At 50.4% G+C, this 27,204-nt stretch overlaps 1 protein-coding gene across 1 annotated transcript in view; it reads right to left on the reverse strand.

Annotated features, from left to right (window-relative positions):
* Nucleotides 1-27,204, reverse strand: part of MAMLD1 (mastermind like domain containing 1) — a 116,056-nt gene that overhangs the window by 14,225 nt on the left and 74,627 nt on the right. The window contains exon 3 of the mRNA XM_060002920.1: nt 24,447-26,144. Coding sequence (XP_059858903.1) covers nt 24,447-26,144 — 1,698 coding nt within the window. The remainder of the gene's footprint in view (nt 1-24,446; nt 26,145-27,204) is intronic.

Here is a 27,204-nt window from a genome sequence, read left to right on the forward strand (position 1 = left end):
ACATGCGACAATAGAGCACCTGAAATGTGTCTAGCGCACATGAAGAACTGAGTTCTTAATTGTATTCACTTTTAATGAATTTAAATAGTCACCTGTGAATGCTGGTGACAGTAACGGAGAGCACAGCTCTTCACCATACTGGCGAAGAGTGCAGGCTCTGGAGAGAGAGGGTCTGGGCTTGAATCATGGATTTGCCACTTCTTAGCTAGGTGATTGGGGGAAGCCACTTAACCTTTCTGTGCCTTAATATTCTCATCTGTAAAGGGGAAGTCATAGGAGTGCGTCATTCAGAGAGTGGCGGAGGTTATGAGGAGTCACCGAATTAACTAACACACGTGTAGTGCCTGCGTGCTGTATTCTCTGAAGGTTAGTCAGTGGTAGTCTTAATTAACAATAATACCTCTGCCGTGTATCAAGCCCTTTTACAACGTTCCAGGCACTGTCCTGTGGGAGGAGGTGAGCTGCACGTCCTTCTATTCCACCATCTTGATCCACTCCTCCTAGAACTGAACATGCTCTAAGGCGTGGTCTGGCCATAGCTCAGCGGAGCTATCACTTTTCCTATCTCTTGGTAAAACAGACTAATAATAATAACAAACAACGATGATAATATTAGAAACATTTATTGAGAACTTAATCTAAGGCACTGGGTTCAGCCCTTCCCTGGAGTCATTTCAATTACTTAATTCTTAGAACAATCCGAAGAGGGAGGCACTGGTATGATCCCATTGTAAAGATGAGGAAACTGAGGCACAAAGAGAAAGGTTAAGCAACTAGCTTGCTCGAGGTCAATCGTTAGTAAGTGCCAGGGCCTGGACTAGAACCCAGACATTGTCTGACTACAAAGCCCAGGCCCTGAGTTTTGCTTGATCCAATTGCCCAACTGAAACTTTTGCTAATGTGATATAGAGGCAGACCAGCAGCAAGAAGATTCTGGAGTGCTGCTAGGGTCTCACAGCTGTGCAAGGGCTGCTGGGTGGGCTATCGTGTGACCCAGGTGTTGTCTTCCTTTTGTAACAACTGTATCCTAAAATGAGAACTCCAAGTTGAGGGATTTCTGTTCTGATACATGTGGTACAGGGAGTGGGAGGGTCACTAGAGAGATTCTGCAGGAAAACCTCTAAGGTAGCGCCAATCCTATCATTCGCTGGATCTCTTCTGTAAATTTGCATTTTGTAAAAGTTTCCTTTCAGCTTTTCTGGACTTTTCCTGTATAAATGTGTATAATTGACCTCCCTATCCCACCCCTCCAGGCGGTCACAAAGCACCGAGCTGATCTCCCTGTGCTATGCGGCTGCTTCCCACTAGCTATCTACCCTACGTTTGGTAGGGTGGGATAGGGAGGGTGGGAGGGAGGGAGACGCAAGAGGGAAGAGATATGGGAACATATGTATCTGTATAACTGATCCACTTTGTTATAAAGCAGAAACTAACACACCATTGTAAAGCAATTATACCCCAATAAAGATGTTAAAAAAAATCAAATAAGCTTAAAAATGTAAACATCACATTTAAACTTGTAAATTTCACTAAATATTTCAAACTATAATTGCAAACTTAATACATCTGGTTTTGTTAAAACTTCAAAAAACTGTGTATAATTGAATGTTAGTATTTCCAAGTTTAAATGTCTGGAGCTGTTTTCCGTGGGGCATTTTTGCAGAGTGGCCAGGGCTGTGCCCATCATTGGTAACGCTGGGTTATAGACAAGGAAGACTGCACGTCTGGTCAGGCTACTTGGGCCCCTGGGAATCAGCCTACGAGCAAGGTGAGGTCAAGGGCACTGCTACAAGGAGCGTCACGGACTGGGTCAAAGGATACCAAAGCTCTCGAGAGTCCAGAGCCTCTGGAGCCAGGCTCTGACAGCTTCTGCAAGGCTCCTATCGTCTCATGATGACGAAGGTGACGATGATGAACAGCTACCATGTCCAAAGCATAACCCTTCTGCTTATGCGCACCGAATCCTCCCCCCATCCTGTCCAGTGTCTCCCCACTGCGTGCAGTAAGCACTGCTGACAGGCCCCGGGGTTCCAAAGAAGCCATCCGACTGACCATCACATTCAGGCAACCGAGGAAGGGCGCGGCAGGATTTCCTTTGGAGACTTCCGGATCGAGACGGCAGACCTAATGCATGCACCTAAATTCAGTCCCTCGCAAAGCCCCACTAAAAGTCCTGTGAGGGGTTGGCCTGGTTTGGTTTTCAAAGACACAATCCTGCAAGGATAAGGCGAATGCATTAGCCCAAGCTCAAAGGCAGCTAGGCCAGGGTTAACTGACTCCACGGCCCCAGGGAAGCTGAATCACAGAATGGCAGAGGGGAAAGTGGAAAGGCAGCTTGGTCTACGTGGCAGGCTCAGGAAAAGCAGCCCCAGGTGGCCTCTGGAACTGGCAGGTGAAGTGCACGTGGGTGGCCAACACAGTGAGGCAGATGCCTGGATGGCCATCCCGCCTCCACAGCCCTGGGTATCTGCCTCTCCTCGTCTCTGGCAGAGATCTGGCTTGACCATTTGCTGCTGAATTTCCTGCTCTGTCTTCCACATCCTGCTGCCCGGATTTGCTTCACCCCACAGAGGTGTTCTCTGTTGACCTCCACCTGGAAGCTGGAGGGCCTGGAGGCAGGCTGTGGCGAGATAAAGCCCTCGGGCCAGATTCCTTCTGTCTGTCCGGTACCACGCCCATGACTCCACCAGGAGCCCTGACGGCGGTGGGCTTTACACATGGCCGGATCCGTGGTACCTTTAGTCACTGACTTCCCTAAGAGGGGAGCAGCTTCTCTTCTGGAAGCCTCCACTGAATGGTGGCACCGTGACCCTTTGCTGCCTAAGCACCTAGATGGTGCCTGCCACTTGGTTCTTCAAAACAAATCGATCGCTTGTTGAAGAGCTCGTGAATAAGTAGTGGAACTACATAGAAAAGCAAGAGAACGTTGGAATCAAGATAGTGGTTAATTCTACCAGAAGGGGCACATGGCAGCAGGGGTGCGGGGTCTACTCGGGGGTCGACCATGTTCTATTTCTCAACCTAACCAGTAGTGACACAGGTTTTCACTTTATACTTCTTCAAACTGTTCATATAGGCCTTGCATACTTTCCTGTATCTATGCCACGTTTCACAATAAAAGGAAAAAGCTACATTACACAGCTTAACGCCAGTCATGTGAAATACATATTATGGCACAGAAAAAAAATAATGTGTATTCCAGCATGTTAACAGCGGTTATCCCTGGCTAATTTATACATTGTATATTTATGTATTTTGTTATCTCATGGGATTTGTGTTTTCGCTACACTTTTCTGCATTTTCAAAGTTTACTACAAAGAGCATATATTGTTCTTGTAATCAGAAGATCTTAAAACATATTGAAAAAAGACAAGGTCTCCATCTAAGATTGAAACTGGTAAGGATGAACACGAAAGAGATGGGACGACCCATCTGTGGGAATCTATGCAGAAAATAACGACCTGAAGAGACTGGTGATGCCCCTAATCTAACTAGAATGAGCTCGAAGGTCACCAAGGAGCCGTGGGTAGGTTCCTAGCGTTGGCACTCAGATAGCTGCTATCTCTCTCTGGGAAGAGGGAGGGCTTCTAAGATACTGTGAGTGTTCTATTTCTTAATCTGTCCTGGCGGGTACACGGGTGTTGGTTTTATTATTTTGTTTTATATGCTCCTCTGTAGCTATCCTATAGATTAAAAAACAAACCAGGACTCATGTAAGTAGAAAATATGATGGTGTGTCAAAGGAACAACAAGTTCATGTAAAATCATCATCATTTAGGTTTAAAAAGTCACTTTGGAATTTAGATCTTCTTTTCTTTTCTGTTGCCGATCCCAGATCTTTCTGGAGATGCTCCAGTTGCTGGGGAACGGGGTGGGATCAGCACACTCTTCATGGGGTTTCGGGTGGCCTGGTGTTGACAGTCTGAATTCTTGTCAGGAATGCCAACCATTCCAGGGCTCAGGATTTGGGGTCTTCCTTCTTCCCTGGAAGATTTTGTCCATATAGATACACAAGCAGGTATTCCAATGACAAATGAGCCTGTGCCTTCCTGCTACGCCTCTCTCTCACAGCAACCTGGGTTTTCTTCCTTCCCCACTGGTATGGGAGCAGGGCATCATTCTCTGCTTTCCTTTTACTGAAGGCCTCACCTTCTGTCTTCTTCTGACCCATTCTGTCTCCCTGGGGCTAACTCCTCTCCCTACGACACTAACCACTAACGTGCTTTTCGTAACTCGAGGGAAATGAGAGATCACCTACTCAAGTCATCTTTCTCAAGAGGAGAAGGAGAGGGCCCATGGTTTGCTCAAGATTACCAAACAATGGCTAAGCCTCACCCTAGGAAAACCATCTTCCTGATCACGTTCTCTCCCCTGCCAGGTGAGCATTGGTGGTTGCTGGGGACGGAGGGGAGTGGGTCATGGGGTGTTATTGTTTCATAGGGACAGAGTTTCAGTTGTACATGATGAAAAGAGGTCTAGGGATGGCTGATGGTGATGGAGGGCACAACAGTCTGAATGCGCTTAATACCACTGAACTGTACTCTTGAAACTGGCTAAGATGGTAAATTTGACATGATGCGTATTTTACCACAATTAAAATATTGGGGGCAAAGAGATCACCAAGCAAGTTAAAGACAGAGAGGCCGAGTGTCAGAGAGACCTACAGAGAGCGTCTATCCGCACTGTTTTGCAGGGACTCAGTCTCTGAGCGTGGAGCCCTGCAACGCCACCCTCTGAGGACCCTGGTAGGTATGGACCCTGAGTCTCATGGTAGGGAAGAGCCTTGCCCCAAATCAGAGAAGACTAGAACTCACCACTCCAGATGCCCAGTCCAAGGTGCCTTCCGAGTCCTGACCCAACTGCATCGCTCTCTCTACCCGACTCTCTGAAACCTCTGCCTTCTTTTTCTTGTTTCATCTGGAAGCGAGAGCTTTCACTGCGACGGCCTCCACCAGAGGCCAGCCGGCCTGGTCCTCAGCATGTCCAGGAGCAAAGGACAGTCTCATCCCCCTCTTCTCCGCGCTGCCCTCCACCTTCCAACCATTTGGCCTCTGCCCTCCCCAGTGCCGCTCGCTTTACAGTTCTGCCGTCCTCATAAACGGCCACTTAACCCAGATGACACGGATGTAGGTCAACAACCTGGACTCTGAGAGTTGTCACGTACTGGCATAGGAGAGGGGGCTCTTTCCCCAGGGAATTTGGAGGACATTCCCATCCGCTTACAGCAAAAACCCATCTACTTGACTTGGCAGTAGGTGAGCTGAGAACTAATGGAATCGGGTTAAGCCAGCAGCACCAATCAGCGAGGAGAGCAGTGAAGGGCAAGGGAAAGTTCCAGAGTGGGAGGCAGGAAACCCGAGGTCTAGGCTTAGCTCCTTCATGCGCTCGGCAGCTGGGTGGCCTCAGGTAAGTCATCTTATCTCTCGAAGCCTCAGCCTCCTTACGCAGTAAGTAGGGATGACATAGCGCCCGCTGCCAGGGGCTGTCGTGAGGACCGGATGAAAGGACAAGGGGCAAGTCCCCAATATGGGGCTCAGTGCAGCGTATGCAGTTGCGAGGGCCAGTTCCACCCTCCATCCCCACCCCGACTACTATTAAGAGCTCTGGCCTGGAAGTCAGGTGACCTGAGTTTAGTCTGGGCTTTGCTATTCATTTTATGAGCTTAAGGAAGTCCCTTTCCCTTTTGCGTCTGCTGAGATGATTATGTGGTTTTGTTTTTGTCCTTTGTTCTGTTCATATTGTTCATCACATTGATTGATTGTCACAGGTTGAACCAGCCTTGCATTCCTGGGATAAATCCCACCTGCTTATGGTGCATAATGCTTTTCATATGTCACTGGGTTCGGTTTGCTAGGGTCTTGTTGAGAACTTTTGCATCTCTGTTCATAAAATTTGTTTGTCGTCTACCTTCTCCTTTTAAGGTCTCAGTGTCCCCATCTGTAAAATGATGTAAGAATTCTCCATGGGCCTGGCTGAACCTTTCTTGGAGTTGCTGTCTGAGACTCCTCATACCCAGTCCTCCTCTGTCCCACAGTCGTCACAGGCCACCTGCTTTGTGGTTTGAGGCTCTCCCCACCTTCTCTCTTTTTTTTTTTTTTGTGGTACGCGGGCCTCTCACTGTTGTGGCCTCTCCTGTTGTGGAGCACAGGCTCCGGACGTGCAGGCCCAGCGGCCATGGCTCACGGGCCCAGCCACTCCGTGGCATGTGAGATCTTCCCGGACCGGGGCACGAACCCATGTCCCCTGCATCGGCAGGTGGACTCTCAACCACTCCGCCACCAGGGAAGCCCTCCCCACCTTCTCTTGCTCTCTCTCCCTTTAGCCTTCACAGGCTCTCCCTGCCCCATACATTTCTTGCATGTCTAGTGTCATACTGGTGTCTGCCTTTTGGTAGGTCCAAACAGGCACAAAGGAGCACTTGGTTACTTAGTTCTTCTCTCTGCCAGACATAAGAGGAAACCCTTTTTCCTCACCCTCTGACCCTCCCACGCTGCCCCAGTGAATGACCACGGTGAGCAGTGAGCAAAATGAGAAGTGCTCACCTGTCTCCTTCCTCAAGCACTTGCCTCACAGCTCAGAGAGTTAATTTTTGTGGAAGCTTTATTATAGTTTCTGTAGATTTTTTGGGCTACATATCTTTTTTTTTTTTTTTTGCAGTACGCGAGCCTCTCACTGCTGCGGCCTCCCCCGTTGCGGAGCACAGGCTCCGGACGCGCAGGCTCAGTGGCCATGGCTCACGGGCCTAGCCGCTCCGCGGCACGTGGGATCTTCCCGGACCGGGGCACGAACCCGCGTCCCCTGCCTCGGCAGGCGGACTCTCAACCACTGCGCCACCAGGGAAGCCCTGGGCTACATATCTTTTTTGGTGACTTTCCTTCCTTGCCCCACTTATGAATTGGTTGTTTTGAAAAAGACAATGGGGAAACCCCAGACTAATCTGCTTTCCAGGGTTCCTGGCTAACTTGGGCGTTAGTTGGGCTCTAGACTGTCTCCACCTGCCCAAGTCCAGCAACTCTCAGTAAACACAGCACACTTTGTCCTGTGGAGAAGGTTCTGGTCTCCACCATACTGCTGTCTCTCCTTCATCAGGGCCTTGCAATCCAGCAAATGTGTGGATTATAGGACTGTTCAAAAGGAAGAAGGGCTCCGGGAGCCAGACAGACCTCCTTCAAAGTCAATATCTGCAGGGTATACTTCTGGTCAGTTTGTAGACTTCATCTGCTTTCTCTCAATAAAGAATTTTCAGGTTTGGTTGAATTTCATTATAGTAGGGAATAATAGTAGGGAATTACAGCATTGGGGATAATAATAATAGGTAATAATAGTAGGGATAATAGTAGGGAATTACAGCATTGGGGATAAAAAGCGTACGATGTTCATATCTCATTCCTATATCTGAAGCCACCCGTCTGCTTCAAGATGCAGAATTTGTGAGCCCAGAGTCTGAGCCAGGAGTCAGGAGACTCGGGCTGTTGCCTGGGGCCAGGCATTTCAGGGCCTCGCTAGACTCACACCACCCCAGGGGGAAAATGTGGGCTTCGCCCAGACCAGCTCTCTAGGCCCTGCTGGGTGGGGCATGCTGTGAGCTGCGGGGGCTTCCACTGACTTCACCCAAATGCCTATCTCCAAACTATGGGTGTGGGAGGGGTGAAGCTGGGTGTTCAGGAAGCTGCTGTCTGGAGAGAGGAGGCCCAGGGTGCCTGGTAGGGAGATACCTAGTTCCCAGGTGCCAGGTTCCCAGAGAGAAGGCAGGAGGGGTATGAAATACTTGGCTGTAGTTGCCAGGGACGCTGAGGCGCTCTATCCGTGTGTTTGTTTCTTCTGACGGCTTGTCTGTTTCGTTCCTTTGGAGCAACCATCACTGCACACAGTAGAACGTATAGTATAGACCGTTTGATAGCTTTCCTCGTAATAAAATACGGTGGCTGGAATCTGCTCACAGCCCGCCTCTTATAGCATTCGTGCAACACGTATTTACTGAGCACCCACCAGGATCCAGGCCCTGTGCTGTGATAACACTGGTGGATAAAGCAGAGATGGCGTTGCCCTTGTAGAGCAGGCACGTTCGTGTAATGCACATCACTTAAACGGGATTTGTAACAACGGTGCTAAGTGCTATACGGGAACACTGCAGAGAACAGGCAACAGGAGAACCCAGCCTGGCTGGGGTGAGGGGTTAGTTAGAGGAGGCTTCCTGGGGGAACTGAACTTTAAGCTGTGACCTGAAGGACAAAGAGATGTTGTCCAGGTGAGGGGGTCCTGGGCAGACAATTGGCAAAGTTCTCAAGTCAACTTTAGCTACATCACAGCTTCACCCAGTGCCACTCCTATCCCAAGACCCGATGGATACGCAGATTATGTAGGGAGGAGGCTTTCAAAATGAGGCCTAAGGATCTGGGTTCTCCCTGGAAAAAGGGCTGCTTTCTGGAGTCACACGGAGTCAACCCAAAGAACATCGTGCTGCAGTGGATGGGGGCGGGGAAGACGGATGAACAGTCTTCGTATTTCTATTCCTAACTTATTAAATTCAAGAAAGTTGTTGGCTTTCCTGAAGCCTTAAGCCCACTTGCTGGAAATCAGATAACAAACCGAAGCTGGGGGTCTGAGATGTTCTTAGCTATTCACATGGTAGAGTAGGGTGTGTCCCATTTATAAAACAATCTGTTGTAAATCAATGTAGAACGGAAGAGGTAGCTAAGAAAAAGCTGAGTCCCAAACGTCAGAATCAGCAGGGCCTGTGGAACTCATCTACACCAGAGGTTCTCAACGTGGGAGTCGCTGGGCCAGCAGCAGCTGTTAGAAATGCACATGTCTGGGTCCCACCCAGACCTACCGAATCAGAAACTCTGCAGGTGGAGCCCAGGACTCTGCACTTTCACAGATCCTCCAGGACACACTCCAGAGAGAACCACAGCTTTAATCCAACCTTCTTGTTATACAGAAGAGGAGACTGAGACCCGGAGAAGCAAGGAACCCCTAAGCCCGTGGATGCTGGGCTCTTGACCACCGTGCGCTGCTTTCCAATTGCTCCTTTCCAAACGGGAGCTCCTTTTTTTTTTTTTTTTTTTTCCTCCTGTCCTGTACTTCTGCTTTTTCTCTGCCAAGGTGAGTGTGATGGCCGGGGGTCCCGGGAACAGGAGGGGCTATGCTCTGACCAAACTGAGGGGATGGCACGACATCTGCAGTTTCTGGATCGGAACTGAACCCCTCTGGGGAGGGAGTACATAGGTTTTCTGGAGGAGTGAGCATTTCGGGAGGCACGCGCATGGGAAGGAGGGAGGGTATGGCTGTGGATGGCCAAAGAGGTCGATTGCAGCAAAGACAACTGATGGCTAAGCTGGCGCCTAGCTCTCTTGCTCTCATTGCCTTCCACAGTTTCCGTTCAGGCGTCCTCACTTGCCCCACGTGCCTATGTGCTTTGGGGAAACCTCGCTCCACCTGGGCTTGCAGAGGCTGGGCACCGAGCTCCGCTTACACGAAGCAGAATGGTAGGCGTGTGATCCATTCAGGCCACTGAGCCCAAAGTGCCAGAGGCTTTCTGGGAAAGACACTTCTTTGCTCTTCTGACAGCTTCTCAAAGCAGCTCTCTCTTCTGCTCCCCTGGATGAGGGCAGGAGGAGGCCTGCAGCCCCTGGAGGTGCTGAGGGCTATCATGTGCCCACAAGGGGGAGCCGGCCTGAAGACGAAGCCAGTGCTCCGGAAGGCCGGATAGACGGCAGGGAGGAGACGGCATCCTCGGTGACACTACCTGAAGTTTGCCCAAGAGCCGGCCTTCCACTTACGGGACTCAGTCAGTTCCCTTTATTGTTGAAGTCAGTTCCCTTTATTATTTCCTGCTATTTGCGACTCAATACATCCTAACTGCCAAAGACTCTAGCCTGGCCCCTCAGACCTTCACGACGTCTGCGTCACACATCCAGCCTCACGCTGGAGGACAGCCCATCTCTGACGATGAAGCCTGGGGCCTGTGGGACCCTGCTCAGCCTTGAGTCATCTTCCTTTACCCACAGACCAGTTCATCTAAAGATGAATGCCTAAGCTGTCTGTACAACATGATCAAGCAAACGCATCGAGTGCGGATCCCACATTGCAACCTTGGGCTCTTCGCTCAGATCTCAAGTGTGGTACTCAAGCTCTTAAATACTCTATTTTGCATTAGTTGAATGTGATCCACGTTTTAGCAGCAATAATCTAGCTTAACAACATTATGAATTCCTGGATCAAATTCAATTCCGACGCTAACTCGAATATGTACTTTGTGGCTTTCTGTGAAGAAAATAATTGATGATCCAAACTGGAATTCATCTATAGCAAATTAGCAAATTACTGGCACCGAACTCCTAAATTTTTAAATCCCTTGAAAAGTCCAAGACCATACCAGAAAGTCGAGATTTGATTTCAGAGGTAATAACTGTAAACAAAAATATTAAAAGCCTGTAAGAGGTGTCGGTGACTCGGGTGCTGATGGCTCTAGGAGGGTTCATTCTCTTTCTCAAACCCTAGTCCAATATTATATCAAAACTTTATCGATTAGCAGATATACACTACGGTATATAAAATAGATAAACAACAAGGACCTACTGTACAGCACAGGGAACTATACTCAATATCCCGTAATAACCTATAATGGAAAAGAATCTGAAAAAACATATATAAATGAATCACTTTGCTGTACACCTGCAACCAACACAACATTGCAAATCAACTATACTACAATAAAAAAAAGGAGTGCCAAAAAAAACACCCTTGATCTACTGCAGAGTGGGAATGACCTTCCTGCTCTCCCCTGCGCAGGGCTCATGCACCTGGAGCACTTGGGTCAGTCCAGTAAAGCCTTACCCACCCAGAGGGCCTCACGCCAATGCCCTGTGCTCAGTTCAGAGAGAAATAGTCAGGAAACGGGCAGAGAATTGGGGGTGGCAGGGAAGATTCAGTGGGAACATCCCAGTTGTCTTTAAACCTCTGAAGGGCTCTGAATTCTCAGAGAGCATATTGGACTACAATGTCTTTTTTTTAATTTTTAAAATTTTATTTATTTTTCTATACAGGAGGTTCTTATTAGTTACCCATTTTGTACATATTAGTGTATATATGTCAATCTGGACTACAATGTTGATCAACCTCACGATTTTGTCATTTGTTTCCAAAAATGGGGCATATGGAGAAGGATTCTAAACTCTAAACTGGACGTTATTCTAGCTCTGACGAGTCACAGCATATCTGTTGCTCGCAGCGGAGTCTGGTCAGTTCCTGAGGCCATGAGGTCATTCTGATAGTCGGCTGACATAGTTTCATCAAAGGATGGGTCCTCTGTTGCAATCCTGCCTTTTGCAGTGAGGATGGGGTAACTACAGCGCTTGGAAGAGCAGTACTGCCCACCGGCTGCTGAGGAAAGGGCCAGGCAGAGCAGATCTATACGATGCTGGAGCTCTAGGAGTTCAGAGGGAATCGGCAGGGTCAAGGCCATTGCCAGAGGCTGCCCTTTTCAACCCCATTCTGCTACTTTGATCTGTACCAATCTCGAACTATAACAGCTGATATAGCAATAGGGGACATCAGGAGATCTTTCTGGAGGGTGCCAGGAAGGAATCTCTGTGATGTAATTATTCTGCTAAAGAAGACACTTCCAAATGAAAAGTGAACCAAGCAAATAGAAGAAGCTAACAATACAGCTGTCAAAATGACAAAAACAAACAAATCAAAACGAAACCCCCAAAGATCATTTCCACAAAGGATATAAAAATCTGTGCTCATGAACTAGTAAAAAAAAAAAAAAAAAAACCTTTTAATTCTTTTAAACCAATGGGGAAAGCTTATTCAAATACAACCAACTGTTCTTATAAGTTAACATTTAAAGTCTGACAGGACAAGAACATACACTGAGCAGCCTTCAAAACTGAAATTGATTGGGTTACGTTAGGAATAACAGTGCCGCCCCAGAGCGGCATAAGCGAATCTGAACTGGGGAAAAAAGCAATGGAATGAGTGGCCTGAATTTCTAAGCCAGCTTTTTTTTCTTTTCTTATATCATGTGCTGCTATCATTGTGGTATGTGAAATAGCAGCCAGAGGTCTTGTTTGTCCTTCTAAAAGGCATGAAACAACCGCTACCGCTGCAACAGAACAACCAGTGCAAATTACCCCTGGAGATCCAAAACGGTGTTATTTGTTAGAGTTTGAAGAAATCAAATGTATTCAGATAGTGCACTTGTAGAATTGTAGGCAAGTGCCTGTCCTCGTGCTGTTGGCAGACAAGAGCCCCAACTGGACCAGAAAATGTCTCACAGTCACAGTCACGGGGTAGGGACCCTGCGTGCAGAGGCGGAGCTCTCCCTTCAGTCCAACACAAGAATCTGAGTTCATCAGCCTCCTGGGCTTCAAGGATTGGGGATTTCTACCAATAGTTACTCTAAAACACTCAAAACAATCTCAGGAGCTTAATTCTCAGAGGCCAGCAGATGCAATCGGTTTATAGGTTGATTCCTTCCTGCCTTCTTCCAGTCATTCGTTCAAAGGCTCCTTGAGCTCACGTTTACAGACCTAGACAAGACATCATATGCCTGAGGAATCTGCTAGCAAATGGGGGCACAGGCAAGACACAAATGACTCTGATTAAAAAGTGGACACTGCCAGGCCCTGAAAGGCAGAAACCGAAGGTCTTGAGAGCTGGGGTGTGAGTGGGGACACAGTGACCAGGTGTGTCAACTTCCCAAAAGTCATTTGAACAATGACTAGAGGCTCCTGTTTCCTACTTTGTGTGTCAGGGTCAAGCCTGGTTCGCACTGTAGCCGAGACCCTTAACTCTTTCCAGAACTCTCCCCCAGGGCCTAGCACTTGCTCCAGAGGGACACTGTGCACAGACAGTGAGTCCCTCGCATTGTTCTGTTGGCTCTTGTATTAATCAGCAAACTGTGAGCCATCCTAGTATTTCTAGGCTTGCACATGCACCAGAGAACCCATGAAGCCAGTGGGCTTTCTTACCCCATTCCGGAGCAGAGACTCCATTCTGTCTATATCACTTCTTTGTTCCCCCATCCACATGTTGTCATTTCTCTAAAATGCCCAGAAAAGGACAGAAGTTGTGATCGATTTATCAGGAAAGTTCTTTCTAAGCGTTGGCTATGCCCAGGAACCCTACGCCGGGCATGTTAACACGCATGCACTGAGTGAAAAGGGGAAGTGCATGCATTCCCTAAGTGCACACGTGTCACTAAGGCATCTAAGAAGTGCAGCCGGCCTGCACAGAAACATGGGTAAGGTACCTGTGCAGTCAGTACTCTCCTCTCCATGAAGGAAGACAGGCAGCTCAGCTGCTGCCACCTCGACATCACACGTTAATATTATCAAAATTAAATACTGCCTTGACTAGGAGAGGATTAGCTCATGTTTTAAAATTTGTTTTTCCTTTTCTTTTTTTCTTGCTGTTAAACTGACTTTTTAATTTAATTTTATTTATTTTGTGGTACGCGGGCCTCTCACTGTCGTGGCCTCTCCCATTGCGGAGCACAGGCTCCGGATGCGCAGGCTCAGCGGCCATGGCTCACGGGCCCAGCCGCTTCGCGGCATGTGGGATCTTCCCGGACCGGGGCACGAACCCATGTCCCCTGCATCGGCAGGCGGACTCTCAACCGCTGCGCCACCAGGGAAGCCCACAAACTGACCATTTTAAGTGCCTAGTTCCGTGGCATTAAGTACATTCGCAGTGTCCTGCAGCCATCGCCACCATCCATCTCCAGGACTTTTTCATCTTCCCAAACTGAAACTCTGTCCCCATTAGGCATTAACCCCCAGTGCCCCGGCCCCAAGCAAGGACCACTCTGCTTTCTGTCTCTATGAATCTGACTCCTAGGTCCCTGTTATAAGTAGAATAACATGGTATATGTCCTTTTGTTGATTGACGGCTGATTTCACTCAGCATAATGTCTTCAAAGTTCACCCATGTTGTAACAGGTATCGGAATTTCCCTCCTTTAAAGGCTCAATAATATTCCACTGCGTGGACGGGTCACATTCTGTCCATCCATTCTTCTCTCTGTGGACATTTTGGTTGCGTCTACCTTTTGGACATTGTGAAAATGCTGCTATGAACACTGGTGAACAGATATCTGTTCAAGAACCTGCTTTCAATTCTTTTGGGTATATACCCAAGAATGGAATTGTTAGGCCATATGGTAATTGCATGTTTAATGTTTTGAGGAACCACCCTACTGTTTTCCACGGCAGCTGTACCATCCTACATTCCTACTAACAGTGCATATGGTTTCCAGTTTCTCCACATCTCACCAACACTAGTTTTTCCTATTTTTTAAAAAATGATAGCCATCCTAATGGGTGTCAAGATTTTGTTTTTTGACGACATGAAACTAGAAAGCCATGTTTGAGAGCTTTGCCTGTTCACGTTTTCTAGAGCTCATCTTTGAAAGTGTTGCCTGATAGAGGGAAAGGTCATGGAATTGTTCCCACTTACTGCCACTCAAGGGTGGTTGGAGGCCTCCCACATCTTTCAAAGCTTTGTCACATGGAAATAAATGATCATTATGCAAAACTGTCAATAAGGAGTCCACTTTCATCTACTGGCCTCCTGAGTCAGCTGGCTTGGCAAATTCTTTTCACGTGCCACCCAGACATGGGCCTGTAGAAAAGTCTGGGTCCCCACAATTCTGCTCACTTCCTCTGCTCAAAAAGGGCCAAACATGGTAGCATGCTGCAGGGGGTAAGGCCAGATAGAACCTCTGCACTTAGCTTCAAATCCAAAGCTCCCAAAAGCAAAGCGAGAGTTGGAGTAATTTCTGATGAAGTACGGCTATGCATCTTTCAGGCTCTGAAGGTCACATTTAGGCCAGGACTTTGTGATCATTTCCTGGACTGCCCACTTCCCCTTTTCCCGTGCACCTAGCTCTCCATCACTGAGTCAAGGTCTACGGGCTCCGTGTGAGTCCACGCTGCCCACTTTCTAATCTAACATGAAACTCGGTTCACATGGGGCGAAGGACCGAAGGATGAAAGAAATGGAGAAATGCTGCCCCTTTCTTCCACTCTCTGTCTTAGAAGGTGTTATTCCACTGGGAGTCAGGAGCCAGGGAAGGCTCAGCTCGGGGCACTGCATGGGCTCTCAGGACCACCATGCACGCACGCGGGCCTGGGGTGGAGGTGTGATCTCTTTGGACCTTTACGCTGCTTTTAGCTCTCAACAACCTCACTGATTTGGCTGGGAGAAGCTAACATGATAAGCCCTCATCCAACAACAGCAAATCAAAACCTAAACTTTTTCAACTCCTTAGGAAGAAGCAGAAACTCTTTCTCTGGGGGTGGGGTGGGGTGGGCTGCTTTCATTCGCCGCTCCCTTCAAGCTCACAAGACACAAGTTCGGAGCATACGCACACTGTTGCTTTGCCCAGCAGGCCCAGGTTGTGGGATTTGACAACCCCCAAGGGACAGAAGAGGCTGAAAGTATAAACGGGCTTAGGAGAGGTTTCCATAAATTTGTGCTACGGGGCCATGAATGGGTTTGAGAGAGGGAAGCTGGGGAGGGTGCAGGAAGGAGGGGCAAGGATGCAGTGCAGCCCCCTTAGGACACATCCCTTGCTCGCCCCAAGGGTCACATCTCTGACCTGCATTGCTCCTCTGGCGCCATCCTGCACTCAGCGACAATGTTGGCTGTAGGTGTTAGGGTCACAGCTGAACGGTGCAAATCCACTGTGACCCTCCATCTGCCCTAGACATTTTTTCTATTTTGCTAACTTTTCACTTGGGGTCACAACAGTAGCTGACCACTTCACTTTCAAACCTGTTTTATGCGTGGAAATGGACGGCCTCTCCTTGAGGTAGTCTACATTTTGGGTTTGTAGATATTCATAAGCAGTTACAGTTTAAAGGAACATAACACAATGATTTATTTCTGTCCTCTTCGACTCTTTGAAAACTGAAATCAGATTCCTTTCCTTGCTTTACAGTGACAAATATGCAGCGGGTTTCAATGAACTTAGTATAAAATAATCTACATATTTCATTTTTAAAAGTCTCACTTTTGGGCACCCCAACTTCAGCAAAGTTTAGTGTTCCTTTTCAGATATGTAAAGACAAAAGGAACAAACAAAAAACCAAACAAAAACTTCACGGGAGGTTTCTGAAAATGGCTGCCTTTCCAGCTCTCATGGGTCAATTGTCAAACAATTAAAAATTAAGGCTAGTGATCGCCATTAAGGAGGCATCTGAACTGGGGGGCTTTGTGCATCCACGTTAATTTTGGTGTTGACCTTACTAAGTGATGGATCATTACTCCAGGGGCAAAAAGTAACGCTGCCTCATTGCAATGCGACGTCTCACTTATTCCTCAGCCTCCGACACAGAAAAAGCTTGGTGTTTAAAAAGTTAGCATTTGATAGGCAGCTCATTTAAAATTTCCACTTTTTGAAAAAGGGACATAGCTTTGAGGTGGAGGATCATTAATGGTACTTAGAAACCAAAAAAGAAACTGAAAAAAAAATCTGATTCTTGGTAGCATTAGTACCAAGTTCGGAGCCTGCGTTTTGCCAAACAGACTTTCATTTCCTGGCAATTCAGAGTGGTTAAAACAAAACTTATTCAACACAGAGATGTCGGTCTCTAAATTATCAAAATGTATATTACAGTAAGTCCCCTACATATGAATGAGTTCTGTTCTGAGAGTGCATTCGTAAGTCCAATTTGCTTGAGATCCAACAAAGTTAGCCTAGGTACCCAACTAACACAATTGGCTATATAGTACTGTACTGTAATAGGTTTATAGTATTTTTCACACAAATAATACAGAAAAAACTAACAAAGACAAAAAATAAAGAAATTTTTTTTAAAAAAATCATTGATTTATTTATTTTTGGCTGCATTGGGTCTTCACTGCTGCGCGCGGGCTTTCTTTAGTTGCAGCGAGCGGGGGCTACTCTTCGTCGCAGTGCGCGGGCTTCTCATCGTGGTGGCTTCTCTTGTTGCAGAGCACGGGCTCTAGGCGCACGGGCTTCAGTAGTTGTGGCTCGCGGGCTCTAGAGCGCAGGCTCAGTAGTTGTGGTGCACGAGCTTAGTTGCCCAGTGGCATGTGGGATCTTCTCGGACCAGGGATTGAACCTGTGTCGCCTGCATTGGCAGGCAGATTTTTAAAAAAATTAATTAATTAATTTATTTTTGGCTGCGTTGGGTTTTCGTTGCTGCATGCGAGCTTTTTCTAGTTGTGGCGAGCAGGGGCTACTCTTCATTGAGATGCGCAGGCTTCTCATTGCAGTGGCTTCTCTTGTGCAGAGCATGGGCTCTAGGGCGCAGGCTCAGTAGTTGTGGCACGCGGGCTTAGTTGCTCCGTGGCATGTGGGATCTTCCCGGACCAGGGCTCAAACCCATGTCCCCCGCATTGGCAGGCGGATTCTTAACCACTGAACCACCGGGGAAGTCCCGGCAAGCGGATTCTTAACCACTGTACCACCAGGCAAGTCCCAAGAAAACATTTTTAATCTTACAGTACAGTACGTTGAACAGTACTGTAGTACAGTACAACAGCTGGCATACAGGGCACGTGTGCATCTTTGTCTAATTATATTTCCTCCCAAAGCAGCTAAAAAATGTTTCACCAAATTAAATAGTTCTTTGCTGCCCAATTTAAAAAAAGAAAGGAAAAACTAAGCTTGCATGTACAATCATGCTTAAATACAAAATAAAGATGCTTAGGGACTTCCTTGGTGGTCCAGTGGTTGAGAATCCATCTTGCAATGCAGGGGACACCGGTTCGATCCCTGGTTGGGGATCCCACGTGCCGCAGGGCAACTAAACCCACGCGCCGCAACTACTGAGCCTGAGCGCCACAACTAGAGAGAAGCCCGCGTGCCGCAACTACGACCCAACACAGCCAAAAATGAATAAATAAATAAATTTTTAAAATAATAATAATATAAAAACAAAATAAAGATGCTTATTCAGGAAAATGTCCTCATGTCTGGTAGAGAAGACGTGTGCAAGGCGAGGCTGGAGCTCAGACACATGGGCTCTTTGAAATCTGACTTTCCTGCCCCGCTTCTTCCTTAGTTCAGCCCAGAGCTTCCCCCAGAGGCCTCTGCTCTTGCACTTCAGCAGTACTAACCTTTGAAATGAAATCTGTGATGCTTCTCACCAGGATTTGTAAAAGACAAAGGCGAAGAAACTTTCCTCATTACACGGGGAGCAGTGCCGCCCTGCCCTGCCTCTTAGCCTCAAAACAGCAGAAGAATTAAGGGAAGCTGGTGAAAGAACTTTCAAGTCCAAGGTCACAGGCCCTTCCTTGACAATGTGCGGTACATCTGGCAAGATAGTGGTCACTTGCTTTTAAAGGGTCATGAACGATGTTGAGGCTAGGAGCAGACTCACGCTGCCATTTCTCCTGACTCTCTTCCTCCAGTGGAAAATGGAGCCGGCATAACTTTGACAAGATGAGGGAATTCTCTCGGTCTAACTAACCTGGTTTTATCATTTTGGTTTTCAATGGGAGGTCACGGTGTGAAGGGAAAGATTTTAATTTGCAGTGTTAATCGAGACAGCAGTTATTCACGGTTCTGCTCTACCGAGCAGTCGAGTCCAACCTCGGAAGTCCAAACCAAGTGACCACGATGAACCAGTGCTCCTGGCGGCGTTGGCGCCGGGTGGCTGGCAAGGCTGGCCCTCACTTGCCCTTCATTCTTTCTCTCCGCCCATCAGCAGCAGTCCCTCTGGATCTAGAAACCCAGGCAGCCCTCGGCCTGTTGCAAGCGGCGGGATTGGGGCCCAGCTGAATGCAGGCAGAATGTGTTACTGCCGTTTGTTACTCAGCACACACGCGGGATGGTGCAGCCCCCTGCGTGGCTCCCTCTGCCGCCTGTGCTTGGAGGGAGAATGGCCAGCACCGTCCCCTCCCCACTGGCCAGGGTGCTCGGGAAGCTGCAGCCGGGCCTGGCTGCTCTGCTCCTTTCGGGGGTCACCAGTCTGTGTCCGCCACTTGGCCTCCCTGACACCCCACGGCTGGAGCGCACTTCCCCGCCCCTCCTCTGCGAGCCACCAACACTGGGAGCCGGAGAGGAGCCTGGCAGTCTAAACGCATTCCACTGAGTGCCGAGTTTCAAGAGCTTTCTCGACACAGTAGAGCTAACATCGGTGGAGCGGGATTGTGTGCCAGGCCCTGGGCCAGGCACGTTTACCTCACCTCGTTGAATCCTCTCAGCAGCCCCATTTGATAGGTATACAAGTATCTTCATTTTGCAGATGGAGAGACTGAGGCACGGAGAGAGGAAGGAGCGTGCCAGATGAAACAGCGGCAGAGCCGGGATTTGGACCTCAGCGATCCAAGCCTCAAGCCCAGTCCCGGGGCCCGCACCCTGCCAGGAAGCAAGGGCCAAGGCCCCGCTGTCCCTGGCTCTGTGCTGTCTCCCTCCAGGCCCTGGGTGCCGGGGGTGCTGCGCTTCAGAGGCTCAGTTCCCAGGGACAAGAGGCACCCACGGGTGAGGGTGACGAGAGGGCTTCCTCACGGTCCCACTTCAGGCCGAGGTGCCCAGATCCCCCTCCTAGGCCCAGCCCTCCAGGAGGGTGGATGGCAAGTTCTCCTAATGAGCCCGCGCCTCCACCATGGCTGGGTGCTCACTGCTGCCTAAGCATGGGAGACGGGCGGCTGGCATTCAAGGCGGAAGACGGGGCAGACGCAGGCGAGGGCTCGTCCAGCCTTCCCAGAGGCAGGCTCAGGTCCCCGCTCTCGCCCCTCTCAAAATCTCTCCAAACGATATCACGCGCCTCTGGTCTATTTCTCTGCAGCTGCCCACCCCCCACCCCCCACCCCAAGCCTGCCTCAAGGATCAGATTTCAGGCTTTTTTGTTCTTATTCCAACTGGCCACCATCCTCGTCCCTCCTCCCCGCCATGCTACACTCCCAGCTCTGCAGTCGCACGTGCACCCAGGGCGCCCTTGCTGCCTCTTGCTTCCCCGACTCTTCCAGAGCACAGGTCTCATCTCCTGGACAGAACTGTTTCTGTCTTTGAGTAAATGTCAGTTCCTCAGCCAGTGGCTGATAGTCCAATTGAAGTCCTAACCGTGATGTTCACAACACCCTACGGTATCCTCAATGGTTTTCAGCGAGAAGGGGCATTCCATTATGGAAACAAAATTCATTTTGCCTCGCTTCGATTAAAAACAGAGAGGAGTCACGCAGCCTTGGGAGTAGGGTGGGGAATACAGTGAGGAGATTTGGGGGCCTTGGAAGTCACCACACCAGGGCTGGGTGTCACAACTCCATAGTCCCTTCCTTAATAATTCTAGGTCCACCTCCCTTATCTGTAACTTCAAGCCCCAAAGCTCTGCAAACCTATTTTAGTTCCGTAAATTCGGTGCCAAAATTTATTTGGGAACAAAACTTGACCTGGGCTTCGTTAAATATTCATATTTCTCTGCAAAAATAATAAAATGTGCCCCAGATTCCACCGGAGGGTTGTGTCATATTTGCTATATGCACCATATTACTTTTCTAAAGTCCCCAAAGTTCTGAATTTGGAAACGCGTCTGACCCCAGGGCTTCCAGATCCAAGTCCGGGAGCCCACGCCTGCCGTGCCTGGGTGCAGAGTGTGGGCCGGGCAGGGGTCTGAGCGGTATCGGTTCAGCATCTCCTGTCTTTCAAGGCCCTACGCGATGGGGCCCATCCCTCTCCCCAGGTACAGCTAAGGCTCAGGGGGCTTAAGTAACACTGCTCCTGGCACAATGCCCACTTAGAGTTGGTGTCCGGACTTGAACCCCAGTCTGTCTGCCTCCAGCGCCCCTGCCATGCTGAACTGCTGAACAGGCCCTGATGCCAGATGGCATTTACCTCTTACCTTCAGGGCAAGCAAGCGGGTCACTGAAATTGGATCACTCACGTAACTGGTAAGTGAAATCCCCCAAGCTGAGAAAGGCTAGTCTGAACATAAGAATGAGCTCCTTGCGGCAGCTGGACTTGGCATTTCTGGTTTAAGATGAATGCCCAGTCCTTCCGTGGTAACCGCTACCGTCCACGGAGGTGCGACGAGCTAGTCAACGCCGTCCAGGGGGTAACGAGTGTTTCCCGAGGCTCAGCTTGGCCATCAGTAAAACACAGCAAGTTCTCCCTGCTGGGAGCAAGAAGCATGTACTTCCTCACCACGGGGGCCTCAAACACTCGCCTCTTCCTTTCTTCCACCTTCTCCTGGCCAAGTGACCAGAGCTGGGTTCTTAGGCCTTAAACTGAATGCGGAAAGGCCATGGGAAGGAACAGCGGAGCTGCTGACGTGCCCGTTTGGAGGCTTCGTCAGTGCATTTTGCCTAAAAGAATGCCGTGCACGGAGCAGGGTGCTGGGAAGCGGGGCGGAGCCAGCGTGAAAGCGCCGAGGCGGCCCGTTCCCCTCGCCCAGCGGGCCTGCGGTGGGCTAGGCGGGGCAGGGCCTGGGACAAGAAGAGCCCACGAAGCTAGTGAGCCCCGCCACTGCCGTCCATCTCACTGGCAGGCGTGGGGTCTGGAGACAGCACTGCTCATATTCTGTCCTGACACAGCCCCAGGTTTGAGAACCACCTTAGCCCCCAGGAAACAGATCTGGAGACTTAGGACGAGGAGTCAGGCTTTCGTTGGCAGGTTTTGCGCCAGGCTCTGTTTGGAGTGCTTTCGACGCGCTGAATCGACGCTTTTAATCCTCAAACAACCTACCATCACACCCACTTTGTAGAAGAGGCAACAGTTAGGAGGTCAAGGCAGGAACAGAGGGCTCTGGAGGCCCCCGTGCGTGGGGTTACAAGTGTGGGCTCTCTAGCCGGACTCCCTGCTCTGGCCCCGACTTGCTGTGTGACTGTGGGCAACTCTGGGGACTTCTCTGTGTCTCAGTCTTCTCAACTTTAAAGAGAATGATAACAGCCCCTACCTCTGAGGACTAAGACAAGAAAAGGCAGGTGAAGTCCCAGGTAGCACACTCAGCCCCTGGGCACTGGCTAGTGCTGGCCGGGAAGGCAGCTCCTGGCGGCAAGAGCATCCCATCGGGGAGCCCAGCCTCTTGCCTCTGTCGGCGGAGATCACCTGAGCCCCTCCTGACCTGCGGAGCTTGGCTGCACGCGCTTTCTCCCGGACACTTTCTCCAGCCCCACCTAGGGAATCAGTCGGGTGTGATTCTCACGACCCTAATCATTAAGGCTTCTCTCTGTGAGCCAGCTGGTCTGGCTCCGAAGCAACAGTCAGGCTACACATGTTCCCCACTGAACACAAAAGAAACCAAAAAGGCTCACAATGTTAGACGGTGACACGGCTCCGGGCTGAGGCTCTTTCCTGCTAGGATAAGGGCTCCAGTGCTGAAGCTGGCACTCCCCCAAGCCAGCTGCAGAAGTCCACGAAAACAGCTGGCAACAGGCCTATAACAAAACCAAACCAAAGTGCTCCTGAACTGTGGACAAGGGCCGGCCGCTCACCCTGGCCACCCCCACGGGCGCTCCCCTCGAAGGACCGACCCCTGGCGTGGAGTACTCTGCCTGGTGATACTCCACGAGACCTGGATGAAAAAGACACGGTGTCTCTCCTCCGGGGACTGCCGCGGCCATGGTCATCCAGGGCCCTCAGCAAAGAGGTCAGCCCCCACTGGGAGCTTCCCTTGGGCCACATTCCCAGACAAGCACTTTACAGCCACCTACTCCTTGGCTTCTCTACAGAAGAAGGAGGCAGAGTGGGAGGCGGAAGTGCAGAGGACAGCTGGGGCAAAGCTTCCCGGGGGCGGGGGGTGATAGTGACAGAGCCTTAGGACCTGTAAGAGTGGGACAGGAGAGCAAAGGTGGGCAGGGAAGGCCGGACACAGGCAACAGTGGGAGCCAAGGCCAAGGGCGCAGAGTGGGCCAGGAGTTGCAAGCACTTTGGGGCCCGAGGGACACCGAGTCTAAGGAGGTAGATGGAGTCACAGCTTACGGGCCTCCAGAATCTTCCGAGCAAGTGTGAACATGGTCAGGTCTGTGTCACAGCAAGGTAATTCTCAGAGAAACGGATGGTTTATTGGAACAACCAGTTTAAGAATCAACTGTACGAGTTCGGACGAAGAATCAAGAGGGCCTGAACTCGGGCAGGCCTGAGAGCAATGGAAAAGAGGAAGCACGAAAGATGGTATTCGGGGCAGGGAGACATCTGACGTGGTCCCCAGGGATCTCTGGTACCCTCCCCAGCCTGTAATCCCCTGCTGGTACTCACATCTTCATGCTCGCGTCTAATGAACAGAATACTGCACACGTGATGCAATGTCACTTCCCAGGCTAGGTTATACAGACTGTGACTTCTGACCTGCTGGCACTCCCCCTGCCTCTCTTCCTGGCACATTCTCTCTTGCTTGCTCTGACGAAGCTGGCTGTCATGTTGTGAGAGGCTCTATGAAGAGGTCCACGTGGCAAGGAACCAAGGGAGGCCTCTGGCCAGCAGCTCATGAGGGACTGAGACCTCAGTCCAACAACCCACAAGGAACTGCTTCCTGCCAACAACCACAGCAGTGAGTCTGGAAGCCAGTCCTTCCCAGTTGAGCCTTAAGATGACTGCAACCTTGTGAGAGAGACCTGGGGCCAGAGGGCCCTGCTAAGCTGTGCCAGGATTCCCAGCCCCCAGAAACTGTGAAGTTACGTATGTGTCTTGTTTTAAGCAGTAGTTACGGGCTAACTTGTTACGCGGCCATAGGTAACTAATACAGGCAGGGGTCAGAACAAGTGAAAAGTGGGAACTATGATAGACACTGCCCAGGGAGAAGTAGCTGAACTGAGTGACTGACAAGACTGTAGGAGATGAGAGAGACATCATGGGGATTTTGAGAAGAGCACGGGCTCTGGAGCAAGCCCGCCTGCCTTCAAGTTGCTGCTGGGCCTCTCGCTAACTGTGTGACTCTGGGCGAGTCATTTCAACACTCTGAGCCTCAGTTACTTCGTCTGTAAAACGGGGATGGTAAGAGTAACTACCTGACACGTCTCTGACAGTTTCATTTAGGACCTGCCTCAGCACCTGGTGCAGGGGTGGATGGCACGCTGCCGCTGCCCAGCAGACGTTTGCTGTGACACTTCTAGAAGGCTCGGTGTGCAGCCTCATGCCAGCTGGGAGAAAATTTAAATGCTTCAGTGCCATTTCCTTGCATCCTATGAAGGCTTCACTGGTCCTGGGTGAGGGGACGTGCCTCACAGCCCAGTTCTGTGTGATTCTGACTCGTCTGCCCTGGTTCCTTCCCCTGGCGGCACCTTGTGGGTGAACTTTTCTCCCAGGGAAGCTAAGCAACCTGCACAGGAACTGAAACCCTAACCTTGACCTCATGAATACTGCGCTTCGACTGCGCAGAGTAAGTTGGCTTCAATAGACTTTTCCAGAGTGAAGTCCACTCTCAAAGAGGGCTACAGCCTGGATCTGCCTCCAAAGGCGGCTCTCAATACATGAAACGTGGTTCTTATTTCCAAAACCAAGGGACGCAACCAGAGATGAGACCGGCTTACCTGTCTGGGCAGAGAAGGCATGGAATCCGAGGCCACCGACCGCTGAACACGCTGCGGCTGCTGCGTCACGTGCTGCAGAAGGAACGAAGCGGCGTCCGGCTGCTGCTGCAGCTGCAGGCTGGCTGTGGCCGTGGACGAGGCCGTGGCAGAAGAGGCCGGCGTCAGCGTCGGCTGCTGCAGGTAGTGGAGCAGGGCAGGCTGCCGAGACGCGGCGGGCACCGAGGGCATCTTCGGGGGGCCCGGCTCAGAGACGAAATGTGACAAGGGCTTGGTGTGGCCGAAAGGAAAAGGCTCCGGGGCTCCCGGGCTGGGGGCGGCCAGCCCCTGCTGCATGATCAGGCTCAGGGTTCTGGGCGAGCTGGTGGCCATGGGCTTGAGGAGGGTACTGGCTGGCGGGGGCGGAGGTGGCGGCAGCTGCAGCTGCGGCTGCTGCGGGCCGAGCGGATTGCTGGTGGGAGTGAGACTCCGGATCAGGGGGCACTGTGGGGTGAAGGACTGCTGCGGCAGCCCGGGGCTGGACAGCTTCTCTGGGCGGTAGGGAGTGGAGGGCCCCGGGTTGCTGGTGGGCAGAGTGGATATCAGGTGCCCTTGAGGCTGTTTGATGGTGGAGGACACCAGGTTGGCAAGGATGGAGGGCTGCGGGCTGAACTGCGGCTGCTGCTGGAGCGCGGGGCTGGGGAGCTTCTCGGGGGCATAGGTCATGGCCGGCCCCAGGGCAGCGCCGCTGCTGGGCGCCACGCTGGACAATAAGGCATTGGGAGAGCTCGATGACATGCAGGACACCATGAGGCCCTGAGGGCTGAACGGCTGCAGCGGCTGTGGTGAGGGCAGCGGGCGGTAAGGCGGGGAGAGGCCGGGAAGAGGCAGGCCGGACCAACTGGGAGCGGGGCCCTGCTGCTTCGTACTACAGCCCTGCTTGCTGGCCGCCAGCACCTTCAGCTGGTGGGCGTGATGCCACTGAGGCACCGGGAGCGGTGGCAAGGCAGCCGCAGGGAGCGGCGCCTGGACCTGGCTCTTGGCCTGTGCTGTTGAAGAACTGGGGGAGACCATCTGCTTACTGGTGGAGGGAATGACGTAGCTGATCCCCGCAGAGGAGGGCGGGATTTGAAGCGACACCCCCGGGACCTGGCTGCAACTTGAAGCGAAGTCCTTGCTGGAACCAAGGCTCTCCAAGTGTGGCATCTGAACCGCAGGCTTGGGAGTCACGCCTAGGGTTGCCGGGGGGTGATCTAAGACCAGCGGTTCTTCCGGCTTGCTCCCCAGGATTTTTTCAAGGTCGAGCTCACTCGGAGAAGGTTCTTGAATTTTTGTTAGCTCCTCCAGCAGATCTTGAAGCTCCTGGTCCACAGCAGGCACAGTGTTGGTCTTGTCATAGTAAGAAAGAGGGGGGCCTTTCAGTCCCATTTCCGCAGTTGGTGGTACCACAAACGGTGAGCCCATTACGCTGCCGTTCATGGGGTTATTTTCGAGAAGTAATGAATGACCAGCCGCTCCCATCGCTGCAGAGCCGGGGTTCATGGGTAACGCAGGAACCTGCAGCTCTGCACAGGCTGTGCTGGGATGATGGGCGCCGGGGCCCATCGAAAGCGTGACGTCTTCAAGGCATGGTCTCTTAATTTTATTAGGGTAACCTCCTTCGGCCATGCCTGAAAGCTGGAAAGTTTCTCCTTCCTGCCTCCTCTTAATGGTTCCCTGTGGCTGGAAGAGAAAAGAGGGATGGGAAGGAAGGGAGGGAGGGAGGGAGGGAGGGGGGAGAGAGGGAGGGAGGGAGAGGGAAGGGGGGAGGCAGAGGAATGTTTATAAAGGCTTGGCACATTAAAGCTATTGAACAGGAAACTTGCAAGATAAAACAGATCTCTCAGTTTCAAGACTTAGAAAGAGTTGTCAAAACTATACAATACAGCCTATTTTTAGAACCATGATGCTTGTTGTTTTGTTGCTGTCTTTCATTTAGACTGTTGCGTTACAGTTCAAATAAAGCATTACGCTGTCTCTACACCAAACACTACAGAAAGTCACGCGAAGGATATTCTCTGCCCACTTAAAGGAGCTTTCAGCGGAACTATGCAGACATTGGAGGGCAAAGGAGAATCGCTAAGAAACTTGCAATTCCCACCTGTCTACTGCTAACCTGATTTTTAAAAAGGAAAAGCGTGACGTAGACGTTGAACTTTTAGGTTGCTTCCCTGTCTCGGTTAAATGCATCAGGCTCTAGTGAGTGAGAAAATGGGATAAAGCAGAGGCTTTGGAGGAGTGAAGTAGATCTGGCGTGTTCTTTTGGGCAGCTGTCTGAGAGACACTGTTTGGAGCGTGACACAACTGCGTAACAGTCACTATAGCACGGTTCCATTGATCTGTACACACACACACACACACGTGCATGCACACACACACACATTCCTACGAGTGCACAAAAACACCTTGCAAGAAAGTATATGCAACTCTTTGGAGTAGTCGTCTTTTGGGGGTGACTGGAAACTCACTTTCTGTTCTCTGTATTTTTCTATAGAAGCTTGTTTTTAATGGAATGACTTACACTCCTCCACCAAAAAAGTAGAAAGCTATCTAATTAAGAAATGCCTCTGTGCAGATGTATCCTCAGGTCGGGGAGATAGGAAACAACAGGAAAGGGCCCCGATCTGTGATCTGCACTGGGGGAACTGCCCGCCATTTATAAAAGCCTAGCCTTTGGGAACAAATCAAAGAAGTTACTGATGCAGTATTTCCTACACTTTCAAGGCTTCACACAGTCATCCGT

The sequence above is a fragment of the Delphinus delphis genome, chromosome X (assembly GCF_949987515.2).
Source record: "Delphinus delphis chromosome X, mDelDel1.2, whole genome shotgun sequence".
Taxonomy (NCBI): domain Eukaryota; kingdom Metazoa; phylum Chordata; class Mammalia; order Artiodactyla; family Delphinidae; genus Delphinus; species Delphinus delphis.